This window comes from Halichoerus grypus, chromosome 10, assembly GCF_964656455.1.
Source record: "Halichoerus grypus chromosome 10, mHalGry1.hap1.1, whole genome shotgun sequence".
NCBI classification, from domain to species: domain Eukaryota; kingdom Metazoa; phylum Chordata; class Mammalia; order Carnivora; family Phocidae; genus Halichoerus; species Halichoerus grypus.
Window position 1 is genome coordinate 6752619 of NC_135721.1, and position 15499 is coordinate 6768117.

Here is a 15499-nt window from a genome sequence, read left to right on the forward strand (position 1 = left end):
AAGTCAGAATCCTTTTTTTTTTTTTTTTTTGTAGAGAGAGGTACTAAAACTCTTGCAGATGAGGTGTTTCTCTGGGTAGAGTATAGGTCACACACCACGGGCCGTGAGTTCCTACCCACTGTAGCTGGGCAGTGCGTGCGTGCTGGGATTTTCCACTTGTTCTCTGTGCGTGTGGCGTAGCTGCTAGTCGCATTCAAAGCCTGAGCTCTAAGTTCTTTATTTTTCATGGGATTGTATACATCATTTATTACAGAAATTAATGCTCCTTTCAGGACTAGTCTAGGAATAAGTAAGTTGTCTTGCCCAGAAGTTAATATTAGTTCTGTTTAATTTATGCCTCTCTGTTTACAGGATCTGAAAAAGCCTTTTGATAAAGCTTGGAAGGACTATGAAACAAAAATGTGAGTGTTTCCATTTTTTTGAAATGTAGGTAATTTGAGATCTTAATTTTAAATTGAGCTTTTATTGCTTGAAGGTATTTTCTAAATAAACCTTCAGCCAGGGAAGAATTCACTTAAACCCGTGTTGCTGTGGTTCATTACAATGCCAGATGCTTTCACACTCGGTGTCTAAATTTCAGTGATGCTGTGGACCTCTTCAAACGAGTTTTTCCTGGTCCCTTTTCTGTGATGTCATAATGGTTACAGAATGTTATTTTCAAGAAAGCTCATTGAAGGACATCAAGGCCAGGTTTCGTCGATAGGTGTTTCTTTCCCTTTTTAAAAAAAAAAACAAAAAACGCTTTCCCCACTTTGTCACCATTTACTACGGCAACACAGTTTTCGGACTTCATCTTCCTGGTGATTTGCAAGAGCCGTCTGCTTGTAGCTCTGTGTCTGAATTTCCCTAAAACACCAGTCCCTTGGTGTAGAAAGAGAGAGGAGAAAAGAGGCACCCCACGCTAGCCTTATTCGATCGCTTCATCTGCCATAAGAACATGAAGAAAGGCTCAGTCGGTTTCCACTGAAGATGGGACTGCTCCTGGCCCATGTCAGTCATGGGCACGTTTCGGATCACAGTCTCTCCTTCCCAGCATGGGAGGGTTCAGCTCACTGGGATTGGGCTGGTGACTGTGGGGATAGTGGTTTCAATTACTGTAAATGCTTGAGAGACAGAAAATATTTTTAAATGTCTCATGTTTGCTTTGTAATTACTGTGCAGTGGGTAACAATGTAGAGTTTTCTGAGTGGAAATAGAAACTTTAACATGAAGCCATCTGGTAAAGTAAGAGGTGTTAAGAAGAAAGTTGTTCCAGATGTAGCTCTAAGTAATTGGACTTGGAATGTGTGTGTGTGTGTGTGTTTTGTTTTTAAAACCAGCCTTGGGGGACGCCTGGGTGGCTCAGTCAGTTAATAGCTCAGATCATGATCCTGGGGTCCTGGGATCAAATTCTGCATCCAGCTCCTTGCTCAGCAGGGAGCCTGCTTCTCCCTCTGCCTGCTGCTCCCCCAGCTTGTGCACACGCGCACTCTCTCTCTCTGACAAATAAATTAAATAAAATCTTTAAAAAAATAAAATAAAATAAAACCAGCCTTGGGTGAAGGATCACAAAGCTCAAACTCAGGAATACCAAACCTTTAATATTTGTCCCCTCCTGGAAATCTTAAATTTCCATACCCAAATTTCCGTACTCGGAGTTGCCTGGATCCCCAAAATCTGGATTTCACTGATGGCATACATTCACATATAAGCACAGATTGTGTTAGAGTACCTTGAAGGTCTGTCCAACCAGAGAAGCTGCTGGCCCTTAGCATCCTTCCTCTGCACACCCATGCAGTGCACTCGACAGGGAAAGGATCTTTGTAGACAGGAAGCCAAGACTTGATGCTTTGCTGCTGGTCAGCTAGCGAGAGGGTCATTGAGCCAGAGCCAGGAGGTGGCTTTCCATTCAGCTGCTGTTGCTTCCACCCTCGGGTGCCTCCAAGGAGACGCTTCTGTGTATTACCGAACCGGGAGCACAAAGGGGGTTTTGAAGAGGGTTGCCAGAGAGAGTCTTCTGGTTCCGAAAGAGAATGAGATCAAATTCTGTAAAATCAGGATATACATAGATAGAGTGGAGACAGAATTACTCACAAAATCCCAGAATTTGAGAGTGTTGAAAGCTTCAAATAATTCTCAGATAAGTTTTAAAAATAACTCTTTCACCATTTATGCTTGAGATTTGTTCTGCAACCATGAGCACTGTCCCAGTCAAGGCAGAGCCCTGGCAAGACCTCATTCGGCCAGGAGGCGGGTGGTGAGGGGCAGGGAGAAAGTGGAGGAGGGAGGGAATCTCCTGCCTGCAGCCCCCTTTTGTGCTGCTCAGTGGACACACAGACAGACAAAGTGCTGCCCTGAAGGAAACCTTTGAGGCGTGAGCAGACTTTCTGCCTCTTCTGACCCAAATCTGGCACAAAGTAGGTGCTTAGGAAAGGATTTCTTGAACCAGTACTCAACAAAAAGGGTCAAATTTGATATTCTTATGACCAAATGTATTTTCCTTTCCAATAAGTTAAGAGGCTGTCTTGTATGAAACTGGACCATTTCCTTACACCACACACAAAAATAGACTCAAAGTGGTTGAAAGACCTAAATGTGAGGCAGGAGTCCATCCAAATCCTAAAGGAGAACACAGGCAGCAACCTCTTCGACCTCAGCCGCAACTTCTTCCTAGAAACATCACCAAAGGCAAGGGAAGCAAGGGCAAAAATGAACTATTGGGACTTCATCAAGATAAAAAGCTTTTGCCAGCAAAGGAAACAGTCAACAAAACCAAAAGACAACTGACAGAATGGGAGAAGATATTTGAAAATGACATATCAGATAAAGGGCTAGTATCCAAGATCTATAAAGAACTTATCAAGCTTAACACCCAAAGAACAAATAATCCAATCAAGAAATGGACAGAAGACATGAACATTTTTCCAAAGAAGACATCCAAATGGCCAACAGACACGTGAAAAAATGCTCAACATCGCTCGGCATCAGGGAAATCCAAATCAAAACTTCAATGAGATACCACCTCACACCAGTCAGAATGGCTAAAATTAACAAGTCAGGAAACAACAGACGTTGGCGGGGATGCAGAGAAAGGGGAACCCTCCTACACTGTTGGTGGGAATGCAAGCTGGTGCAGCCACTCTGGAAAACGGTATGGAGGTTCCTCAAAAAGTTGAAAATAGAGCTACCATATGACCCAGCAATTGCACTACTGGGTATTTACCCCAAAGATACAAATGTAGGGACCCGAAGGGGTACGTGGTACGTGCACCCTGATGTTTATAGCAGCAATGTCCACAATAGCCAAACTGTGGAAAGAGCCAAGATGTTCATCAACAGATGAATGGATAAAGAAGGTGTGGTATATATATACAATGGAATATTATGCGGCCATCAAAAAACCCCGAAATCTTGCCATTTGCAATGACGTGGATGGAACTAGAGGGTATTATGCTAAGCAAAATAAGTCAGAGAAAGACAAGTACCATATGATCTCACTGATATGAGGAATTCTTTTTTTTTTTTTTTTAAAGATTTTATTTATTTATTTGACAGAGAGAGACACAGCGAGAGAGGGAACACAAGCAGGGGGAGAGGGAGAGGGAGAAGCAGGGAGCCCGATGCGGGGCTCGATCCCAGGACCCTGGGATCATGACCTGAGCCGAAGGCAGATGCTTAACGACTGAGCCACCCAGGCGCCCCTGATATGGGGAATTCTTAATCTCAGGAAACAAGCTGAGGGTTGCTGGAGTGGTGGGGGGTGGGAAGGATGGGGTGGCTGGGTGATCACAGTGGGGAGGGTATGTGCTATGGTGAGTGCTGTGAATTGTGTAAGACTGATGAATCACAGACCTGTACCTCTGAAACAATACATTATATGTTAAAAAAAAAAAAAAAAGATGGCAGGGAGGGGAAAAATGAAGGGGGGTATCGGAGGGCGAGACGAACCATGAGAGACTATGGACTCTGAGAAACAAATTGAGGGTTCTAGAGGGGAGGGGGGTGGGGGGATGGGTTAGCCCAGTGATGGGTATTAAGGAGGACACGTTCTGCATGGAGCACTGGGTGTTATACGCAAACAATGAATCATGGAACACTACATCAAAAATGAATGATGTAATGTAATGGTGACTAACATAATAAAATTAATAAAAATAAATAAATAAGAGGCTGTTTTGTTTGCAAAAGACTCACGCACGTTTGTGTTGCAGGCTGGGTAACGGGGTCCCTGCAAGCCTGTCTTGTCTGGAGTGCCATGCCGAGGCATCTCAAATTATCCTTGCTTTTTTCACCTGTAGAACCAAAATTGAAAAAGAGAAGAAGGAGCATGCCAAACTGCATGGAATGATTCGCACTGAAATCAGCGGGGCTGAAATTGCCGAAGAGATGGAGAAGGAGCGGCGGCTTTTCCAGCTACAGATGTGCGAGGTGAGCCCCGGGGGTGCGGGCTGCAGCTGCGGGTGCGCGAGGTGAGCCCCAGGGGTGCGGGCTGCAGCTACAGATGAGGGAGGTGAGCCCCAGGGGTGCGGGCTGCAGCTACGGGTGCGCGAGGTGAGCCCCGGGGGTGCGGGCTGCAGCTACGGGTGCGCGAGGTGAGCCCCAGGGGTGCGGGCTGCAGCTACAGGTGCGGGAGGTGAGCCCCGGGGGTGCGGGCTGCAGCTACAGATGAGGGAGGTGAGCCCCAGGGGTGCGGGCTGCAGCTACGGGTGCGCGAGGTGAGCCCCGGGGGTGCGGGCTGCAGCTGCGGGTGCGCAAGGTGAGCCCCGGGGGTGCGGGCTGCGGCTACAGGTGCGCGAGGTGAGCCCCGGGGGTGCGGGCTGCGGCTACGGGTGCGCGAGGTGAGCCCCAGGGGTGCGGGCTGCAGCTACAGGTACGGGAGGTGAGCCCCGGGGGTGCGGGCTGCAGCTACAGATGAGGGAGGTGAGCCCCAGGGGTGCGGGCTGCAGCTACGGGTGCGCGAGGTGAGTCCCGGGGGTGCGGGCTGCGGCTACGGGTGCGCGAGGTGAGCCCCGGGGGTGCGGGCTGCAGCTGCGGGTGCGCAAGGTGAGCCCCGGGGGTGCGGGCTGCGGCTACAGGTGCGCGAGGTGAGCCCCGGGGGTGCGGGCTGCGGCTACGGGTGCGCGAGGTGAGCCCCGGGGGTGCGGGCTGCAGCTACAGGTGCGGGAGGTGAGCCCCGGGGGTGCGGGCTGCGGCTACGGGTGCGGGAGGTGAGCCCCGGGGGTGCGGGCTGCAGCTACGGGTGCGCAAGGTGAGCCCCGGGGGTGCGGGCTGCGGCTGCGGGTGCGCAAGGTGAGCCCCGGGGGTGCGGGCTGCGGCTACAGGTGCGCGAGGTGAGCCCCGGGGGTGCGGGCTGCGGCTACAGGTGCGGGAGGTGAGCCCCGGGGGTGCGGGCTGCGGCTACAGGTGCGGGAGGTGAGCCCCGGGGGTGCGGGCTGCGGCTACAGGTGCGGGAGGTGAGCCCCGGGGGTGCGGGCTGCGGCTACAGGTGCGGGAGGTGAGCCCCGGGGGTGCGGGCTGCGGCTACAGGTGCGGGAGGTGAGCCCCGGGGGTGCGGGCTGCGGCTACAGGTGCGGGAGGTGAGCCCCGGGGGTGCGGGCTGCGGCTACAGGTGCGGGAGGTGAGCCCCGGGGGTGCGGGCTGCGGCTACAGGTGCGGGAGGTGAGCCCCGGGGGTGCGGGCTGCGGCTACAGGTGCGCGAGGTGAGCCCCGGGGGTGCGGGCTGCGGCTACAGGTGCGGGAGGTGAGCCCCGGGGGTGCGGGCTGCGGCTACAGGTGCGGGAGGTGAGCCCCGGGGGTGCGGGCTGCGGCTACAGATGTGCAGGGTGAGCGCCGGGGGTACCAGGGTTGGGCGGGGTGAAGTGCAGGTTCCAGGGGGTGGTGGGTTCCAGGTGGTGGGCTGCAGGCAGCCTGCCTTCACTGGCATGTGAACTCCTCTGGAGAGTGCATGCTTCCCAGAGGCTTCAGACATCACAGCAATGCATTAGTGGACTCCATTTGTCCAATTTCTCTTACTAGGGGAGGCTGAGTCCCTTGGAGGGTGGAATGAGCTGAATCTAACCCCAACCATTAATTAAAGGTAGGGAAGAATCTAAAGAAACATCCTCTCTGGCCTCATACACATACCCAGACTCACCTCTCACGGGTACATTACTAAAATACTCTCCATTAGTGTTTTTTAATGAGGTATCTGGGTTCCCATTATAGCAGTGGAAGCCATGAGGAGGGCCAGGGAGAAGTCAGCTGGAAAACCTGCAGCTGGTCCCCTGTGGGTCTCTGAGGGAGGGAGGCAGGGAGAGCGAGCGCACTACATACTGTGGAAGCCAAGCCACCTGCCTCTGAAGTGCTTGCACTGAATTCACTTATCAAGGCAGGAGGCCCTGGGGAGCTCCTCTGCTCCGCTCCGTTCTGCAGCCTGAGCCCTTGCCTTTGGGGATGGGGAGGGAAATGGCAGCACTGATGCTCGGGACATGTCCCTGCTGGAGGCTGAGGGGTGCAAAATACCAGAAACGAGTCATGAAGGCCTTTGCTTCCAGCCTTGTTATGCCTTGCTTGTGGGTCGTTGTAAAAAAGGCCTCTGGACACCATGCCAAGCTCTGCCTGAGGGTTCGCCCTCCTGGCAGTGGCCGTGAAGCCCCTTGAGCTTGACGGTGCATGTGCCGAGCCTGTGCAGACTTCAGCTTTCGATGTGCAGGGTGCGCGGGGACGATTGTGACAGCTACTGAAACTGGCTCAGCCTGCTCTGCGTTCCCTGGGAGCGGTCAACAGCAAAGCTGAGCCACACGGCGCTTTCTGACTTCAGAATGTTTGTTAATTGCAGCGGGAGTTTAGCTTGTAGAAATGTCTATTTTAGGAGTATATTTAAATGAGTTTTTATTCCCAGAGCCATCTCTTAAGTGGTCAGTGGAGCAGAACCAGTCCCAGGATCAAGGATAGGATATTAGCCTGACATTAGTACGGCCACTCCAGCTCTCTTCGTTTCTGTTTGCATGGAATTTCTTTTTCAACCTGTGTGTATCTGTGAATCTAAAGTGTGTTTCCTGTAGACAGTGTGTTTTAAATCTAGTCTGACAATCTCTGCCTTTTGATGGGATTGTTTAATTCATTCACATTTGATGTTGCTATTGATGTGGTTGGATTTATGTCTGCTGTCTTTTTTTTTTTTTATGTCTCATGTCGTCTTTGTTCCTTTGTTCTTCCTTTGCTATTTTTTTTTTTCATTAAGTGAATATTTGGAAAGTTAACTAAGCTCCAAGTCTTACTGTAGAGAGGAGAGTGGATGTTTTTAGATACATGTTGTTTTGTAAACAGACCTCATATGTAACAATGCCTGTCTGGCCAATTTCACACAGTGTCCCAGGAATCAGCCCAGAGGGTGTGAGATGGCATAGGAAATTGCTGTTTGTTACGCAAATACTAGGTATTGTTTCTGTTTAATTGGGGTAAATTAAGTAGCGGTATTTTACAAAGAATGGGTTTGGAACAGGTGTGCGTGTGTATGTTGTGTTCAGGTTATGCTCTCTTTTTTTGGCTAGTAAGGAGGAAACATATTTGCTTAAACTCTGCAAAAGACTGCTTGTTTAAAAACGTTTAGTGAATTGTGAAAATTAGTATATCTTTGAAGTGAGGGGCGCTGCATTGCTTTCTGTGCTATGCACCCAACACCAGTTACCTTTCCCCTCCGGGTCTAGGTGAATGCATCCTGTGCACTGGTGAAATAGTTTATTATATTGCAAATGTACTGTCTAGATGATGGCTCTCAGCACACCTGCTAGGCCAGCCCCCCGGGGAGGTTTGGGGCCCCATGTGTGCTGAGCCTAGCAGATCCAGCAGTTAGCATGATGTGTGCAGAAGCAGGGGTGGAGTCTCCAGAGGAGGACACATCCGATGAAGGATGTACATGTGGGCCAAACAGAAGTGGGCTAGAAAGGGCTCTCCGTGGGGGAAGGAGGAACGTTTGAAAAGCAGTCCCCCCAGAATCTGACATCTCAAAGTGAATAGATTGCTGTAGTTAATCATGGTAAAATTGTTCAGCCAGTTCCTCACACTGAAGCCCTCAAGTTTCATAAATCCTTGCCATTGTTTAGGTGTTTAAAATTTTAGATGCCCAAGATCTAATCTAGAAGAATGGCTTTCAGGTGTTTATTTTAAATTGTGGAACTTTTTCTTCAAAACGAATTTTGTAGAGAAATTCAGTGTGGTGTAATAAATAGGTAATACAGAGCATCTGTGTGTGGGGAATGTATGAGAGATCCTGTTGTTTTTCTGTGATTATAAAAATATACTTTTAAAAATTAGTCTATATATATGAAATTAAAAATCACCCCAAATTTTACTCACCAGAAGATAAGTACTTTAACATCTTTCATATATCCCTCTGTGTACCTTCATAAAAATAATTTGTATAAACAGGATCGTTCTCTACTGGTGCTTTGTAACCTGATTGTTTTGACTCACTTGTATGTCTTGAGCATCCTTCGGTGCCGGAAGGTCTCTGCTTTATTGGCTTCATGGCTACATAGCAATTTTTGTGTGTGGCTGAACCATACTTTAATTTTCCATTCATTACATTTGGGTTGCCATTTGTTACTTTTACAAACAAGTCCGCACTGAACCTTGTTTTCTATTCATCTTTGTAAACTTTTATGATTATCTTCTTAGAGAGTAAGTTCCTATAAGTAGAAGTTCTATGTCAAAAGGTCCACACATTTTAAGTTTTGACTTAAGTCACAGCGAAGCATCTTATTAACCACTTAGCCATTTTGACACATTGCCAGGCATCTTATTCAGTTAACAGTGAATAAATATCAGACCGAAGGAAGGAGAACACATAAAGGCGCTTGGTGTAGGAAAAGGAGATTTTGTAGTTGATTTTGTAGCAGCTTCCTCTCTCCGGCTGGACTTCTGGCTTGAACATGAGCTTCCCAGGTTATGGCTGAAAAGCCTGTGTGGTCAGCAGAGGTGGCCGCTCTTTCGGGGGCATCCAGTCTCAGAGATGACACGTTCTCAGAGTTCTTTATGCCATGTGCTGACGGTGGAGGGAACAGGGAATTTATGGAGTCTTTTGTTCTGTAAACCTTTAGCAAAGAACAAATGTATTTCCTGAGGCTGGTTTTGTAGATTCCTGGGACTTCCTGATATTTTAGTGGTCATTCCTGAATTCTCCAAGTTAAAAATGCCTTTCGTTCATTTCAACTTAAAATTTGGTTTTTATAACAATCACATTTTTTTTCAGTGCCAGGATTAGAGATGTGGTGATAAGAGTCTCAACTACAAAACACTGGCAGTTAGTGTTGCAGACGATGACCTGCCCAGAGAAGGGATGGGGGGGGCAGAAAGATGCGGACAGAAAGAGCCCATTCACTTTAACCATCTGCCTTCTTTGTGCAGCTCGAAGAAAATTTCCTCTAGCAGGTTAAGATCCAGCGTCTTACTACTAGGAGTTTTTGGCGCCTAAAATTAAGTGTTTAATTACCTGGACGTTGGATAATTCATTTGGCACCAAACAGAGAAATGTTCAGTTCTGGTGTTTCAGAAAATGCTCAGCACCTGCCATGACCTCTACCCTTAGCGAAAGATGTCGGAGAAGTAGAGAAAATGATCTGTGCTCAGAAGCTCGTGTTCTGGGTCTGACATACCCTTTTGTGTTTTTTTAACAGTATCTGCTGAAGGTCAATGAAATTAAGATTAAAAAGGGAGTGGATTTACTTCAGAATCTGATCAAATATTTTCATGCCCAGTGCAAGTAAGTTCTTTTTCTTTGTTGTGATGTTATTTCAGCTGTTTTTATGGCAACTTCTGGTAGATAATATAGTATTGTATCAAGGAAAATAAACACTCCTTTAAAACTCTGTCGTAAAAGGCATGAAGTACTAACACCCATTATAACACGGTGAACCTTGAAAAAACATGTTAAGTGGAAGAAGCCAGACACAAAAGGCCAAATTCTGTAGGGTTTTATTTACTTGGAAGATCAGGAATAAGCAAATCTACAGATGAGTGATTGCCAGGACTTAGGAGGAGTAGGGAATTACTGCTGATTGGGGTAGTGAAAATATTCTGGAATGAGACGGTGCTGATGATTGCACGATTTTGTGGATATACTAAAACCACTGAATTGTACACTTTAAAAGGGCAAATTTTGTGGTTAAAGAATCTTTCTCAATAAACAATATAACAATCTATAGTAATTATCAGATGTGTTTATTTTTACCCTTTTTTCAGAGGGACAGACTGGTTTGATCTAACACATGATTCACAGATGGTTTTTGTTTACAAGAAATTAGTTGGGGTTAAGGCAGTATATTAAATTTCATATATGTATATTTTTAAAGATTTTATTTATTTGAGAAAGAGAGAGCATAAGCAGGAGCAAGGGCAGAGGGAGAGGGAGAAGCAGACTCCTGGCTGAGCAGGGAGCCTGATGCAGAGCTCGATCCCAGGACCTCAAGATCATGACCTGAGCTGAAGGTAGACGCGCAACCGACTGAGCCACCCAGGCATCTCGATATATTATTTATCCTATAAAGCAAGTGACAGTGCTGAGCTAAGGAGGCTGAATATGGTAGAGTAGAGAAGGAGAGGCTTCCGTGTTTGGGTCTGCCTCACATACTCAGCTTGGCCAACGTGTGAGCCCTGCATAGCCTGACCCTCATCATGCCTCGCTTGCTCACTCGCTCGCTCGCGCCCCCCTCACTTCTGCCTGACCCTCAGCCCTAACACAAACCAGCCCCTGGCTCATCCGTCGCTTGCTGAGCGGGTGCCCTGTGTCCGGCACTGTCCTGGATGCTGGAGATAAAGGAATGTCCATCACAGACGTTGTTCCTGCTCCAATCAGCTAGGCAAGTGGGCTGAAGCAATGGGTTTATGATTGCACATTTGAAACGTGTTCGGAAGTGATGGAATCTAACAAAGAATAGAAGGACCTGATTTAGATTAAGATTGAGGGCAGACACAGGATTTTTCTTCCTTTTTTTTTTTCTGTTTCTTGTATTCTCCAGCCACCAGACACAGTACCTAGTCCATAGTAGATACTCACATACTTTCTGAACTAGCTGCAGGCCTCTTTGAGGAGACATGTATTCTGAGATCTCAAGGATCTAGCAGAGAAGGAGTAGGGAAAGAACATTCCAGGCAAAGTCAAGATCTCGAGGCAGGAAAAAGCCCAGTGTGACATAAGCATAATGAGTGAGGGGGGGAGGGTAGTGTGACATGAAACCGGATGGAAAAACGAGAGACGTGGATGGCCTTAGGAGCCCTGTGAAGGGTTTTAGATTTTATTCTAAGTGTATCAGGGAGCTCTCAAAAGTTTTAAGCAGGGGATTCATTCAGCAAATATTGAGCTCCTACTATGTGCCAGGCACTATTTGAGGTTCTGGTGATACTTCTTACTCATGAACCTTCAGTTCTGACGGGGTGGATAAATAGTAAACACAGAAGAAAATATGTAACAGTTTTAGGCAGCGGGCGTGGCTATGAACAGGTGAAACGGTGTGATGGGTGGAGCGAGAGCAGAGTCGATGGGAAACACCTGGGGAGACTTCTTGGTTCCATTCTCTGTTTGAATAAGGGACAAACAAGAGTGGGTATGGGTGATCACTTAGGTACACAGTCCTGTCCCTGCACCATCCAGGGCCAGTGAGGTCTTGGCCTAGACTGGTGACAAAGCCAGCGGACGGTGTGACTGATGTGAGAAATCCTTGGAGGTTGAACGCCCCACCTGTCTGTCGCTTTTCCCCAGACAGGCCGTGCCGCACACTGATGTGCCTCTGCACACGCTGCTCCCTTTGCTAGAATGTCCCAACGTTCCCTTCGTGCCTTCCCCGAGCTCTGGTCATCCCTGAGACCTACCTACTGCTCCTTTGAACTCGCCCGGTCTTCCCCGGCTGGAATTACTTCTCTTCCTTCTGCATTATCACTATACCAGCTGTTTATCTCCAGAATGGCATCTTTCATACTGCGTCATGTCTCTCACCAAACTGTGTCTCCTTTAAGGAAAGGGGCCATGATATTATTTGTTTAATGTGCAGTGCATGGTGCATGCACCTGGCACATGGTTGCAGTGGTGAGTTGCACTATTGAACTTAGCTCAGCCTTGGAATTAATACGGCGCTCGTGACCGTGCGTCTGCGAAGCAGCAGCTGAGGTCCAGCAGCAAAAGACGCTGTGCTGTGTGGTTCATCCTAGGTTAAAAGAAGAGCTCCAAGCTTGGAAAAAGAGTCTCAGAGGATGGAAAAAGACCCCTAATTTGTAGAATTTTCAAGATGAACTATTTTATAGAGACTCAGAATCGTAACTTTGTGATTAACATGCAAATTACTTCTTCGGTAGTTATCCTTGTAACCTTATGTGAGGCAGATTAGGAAGTGGGTCGCTTCCTTGCTAATATTTTATTTTTAAGAAGCTATTCTGGGATTTCCTTTTCTCTCTTTATTTTGCCCAAACTGATCCGTTGGGTAGCAACAGACCACTTGTGGAAAAGTGAACTAGTTGGCCTTTTATGGGCATGAGCTCAGTAACCTTTAAAAACGATGAGTCTTCCATTACTTCCTCTGTGTGTGTGTGTGTGTGTGTGTGTGTGTGTGTGTGTGTCTGTCTGTGTGTGCGCACGCTGCATGCTCTTCAAATCACTTGCACAGCTTTGACTTTTCTAATTCACATTCTGGGGGATAAACTGCAGAGCTGGAGTGACTCAGCCGTTGGACAAAGGACCATGTGGCTGTACATTGTTGGTTCTCGTAGCTCCTTCATGTTCCCCAGTTAACATTCCCAGTCTCCCGTCCTCACCCCAGAGGAGCGCTGGGCCCTGAGGGGCAGGGGCAGCCTGCTCGGCCAGTGCCCGTTCTCACACGCTGCTATTCTCTGCAGGTATGAAGAGGCCTCTGGGTGTAGACTAGACTCTGGGAGCCATGTTTGGGTGTTCACCCTTAGAACTGCCTAGATATGTATTATTTTGCTTTTTATTCATTTTTGCTTTTCACTTTCAGTGTTCTTGAAGAGTACTTCATGTTCTTTGTTTTTTATTTCATTTAAAGAAAGAAGTTGCATCTCTGCCTAGTTCCTGGAATATCCTGAAAATCTGTCTTATTAGCCTTTGCTGCTGAAGGTTGAGGCTCTTATTCTCTAATGGAATCTAGAAATAGGGCAGTCTCTAAAACAATAATAAAGCAAAAACAGCTATGTTCTAAATAGTGGTGATGAATGTTGAATTGACTTGTTCTTTGAGCAGTTACCTGCTGAGAACCACGATGACCAACTGTTGCCTGATGTACTTGGGATACGGCGTTGAATGAGACACAGGGCCAGGGTGCAGAGGGCAGGCAGGGCTCAGGCCATGAGAATGGGGTGCTCTTGTAAAGCCTATAGCCAGAGGGAGAGGCCACCCTGCTTGGTGGGAGCTGGAAGATTGAATCTCAGTGGGTGCATTTTAAAGGCTTGGGAGTTTGGTCAGGCTGGGTAGAAAACATTTAATAAAAAACAAAACTGATATTTAGTAATATTGATGGTAAACACTGTTTGATTGAAGCTTGGGAAAGTGTTACTGGTTCAACCTAAGAAAAATGTGCAGGGTTTGTACTTAGAAATGCTACAGTGGGGGCGACTGGGTGGCTTAGTTAGTTAAGCATCTGCCTTGGGCTCAGGTCATGATCTCAGGGTCCTGGGATTGAGCCCCACACTGGGTATAGAGATTACTTAAAAATAAAATCTTAAAAAAAAAAGGGAAAGAAATGTCACGGTGGTGACAGCCAGCAAAGCAGGGGCAGAGCCCCTTTCTTTGAAACTTTCCCTGAGGCCAGGGAGGGTATACCTAGGTGCCAAAACATGCCTCAAAAAGGAGGGTACGTGGGTGCCTGGATGGCTCAGTCACTTAAGCGTCCGACTCTTGATTTTGGCTCAGGTCATGATCTCAGGGTCATGAGATCAAGCCCCGCGCCCAACTCTGCGCTGAGTGTGGAATCTGCTTAAGATTCTCTCTCTCCCTCTCCCCCTTCCCACCTCTAAAAACGAAACAAAAAGGAGGATACAGGAAGATGGGCAGTTTGACAATCAGAGGAGGAGGTGTTCTAGGTAGACGGTTAAGACCGGCTATGTGATTACGAAGATAAAAACCAAATCTCAAACCCAAATTGGTATCGTTATTCCGAGCGCCCTGCCCAGCGTCACGCTGACGGTGGTCACGCTGACGGTGGTGACTGCGACGAGAAACGCCTCTCTGAGTACTTGCCCCGCGGCAGGGCTCTTGGCACAAAGCAGAGATTCTCGGAGCCGTGCGCCGGCTCTCCATGCGGGACCAGTCTCCTGCGGCGCTCTTCCGACTCCTCACCCTGGTGTTCTCTCCCCCTCTCTTGGTCCCTCTTCTTTCTCTCTTTCCTACCTATTTCACGAGAATTTGAAGGGATTAAGGAAATAGTTCTGTAAAGAAATAATGTAACTGAAGCAAATCGTGAGAACGAGATGAGTTCAGGACGAGAGGGGAGAAGCTCAGTTTCTCAGGCCTGTGTGTGTCCCTCCACATGTCCTGTGCGGTTGGAAAGCACCTGCCGTGTGCTGCTCATCGTGCCGGGAGTGGAGGGCCCGGAGGTGCATAAGACCAGGCCTTCCTGCCCCGACAGTGGACACAGCCCTGGAGAAGTCACTGTTGCCGTATCAGGAGTTATTCCATGTTCAGAAAAAAAGCGTTAGGTAAAATGTAGGGATGAAAATATAAAATAAAGAATTATGCATATATCTAAACATTAAGGTTAGACCATTCTCATAGCGCAGCTTCTGTGATTCCTAATGCCTGACTAGTAATGGTTCAGAACCCACATCCTGTGTGTATATTTCCCTCTTCCTTCCTCCTTGGAATTACTGTATTCAGTGTCATGCTTCGTTGCTCTCACAGCCCCTTCTGTTCCTTATATACTTCACGTGGGAAAGTCCCACAGGACCCTGGCTGAGGTGATTAACATCACCTCACATGAACACATGGGAGACCCAGATCACATTTTGAAGATCATCTCCTTCCAGTTACCTGGCTGAAGTTGGAGACTCCTTCCTTCATTAATTTATGTTTTCATTCAACAAATAGTGTGTGCTTGAAATGTGCCTGGCTTTGTGGATACCGTGTCCTTACCCTCCTAGAACTTTGGATCTAAGGGAGGGTGGGTATATTTTAAATAATCACACTAATGACTACGTAATGGTAGTTGTGCTAAGGGTTTTGAAGCAAGAGACAGTGCTCTGAGAGAATATAGCAAGGAGACTTCTTTTAAAGTAAGGGGTCACGGAAGCCTCACTAACAAAGTGGTAGTTAACTTAAAATTTGAAGAGTGGGTGGGAATAATCCAGGCAAAACAGAAGATATCTGCAGGGAGAACTCTTTAGAAAACAGAAATAGCATATGCAAAGGGCCTGAGGCAGGAAAGGTCTGATGGCCATTGACAGAAGGCTGCTAGCTCTGGAATCTAGTGAATGAAAGGGGCGAATGATGCTACTTGAAGCTTGGAGACCTGGGCAGAGGCCAAATCACACAGGCATAACA

The 15499-nt window shown here is 47.6% G+C and overlaps 1 protein-coding gene across 8 annotated transcripts in view; it reads left to right on the forward strand.

The window, feature by feature from the left end:
- ASAP2 (ArfGAP with SH3 domain, ankyrin repeat and PH domain 2) overlaps positions 1 to 15499 on the forward strand; it is a 167184-nt gene that overhangs the window by 93978 nt on the left and 57707 nt on the right. For all 8 annotated transcript variants that reach the window (XM_078055944.1, XM_078055946.1, XM_078055945.1 and 5 more), the window contains 3 exons: positions 352 to 401; positions 4278 to 4407; positions 9636 to 9721. In XM_078055944.1, the coding sequence (XP_077912070.1) occupies positions 352 to 401; positions 4278 to 4407; positions 9636 to 9721 (266 nt within the window). The remainder of the gene's footprint in view (positions 1 to 351; positions 402 to 4277; positions 4408 to 9635; positions 9722 to 15499) is intronic.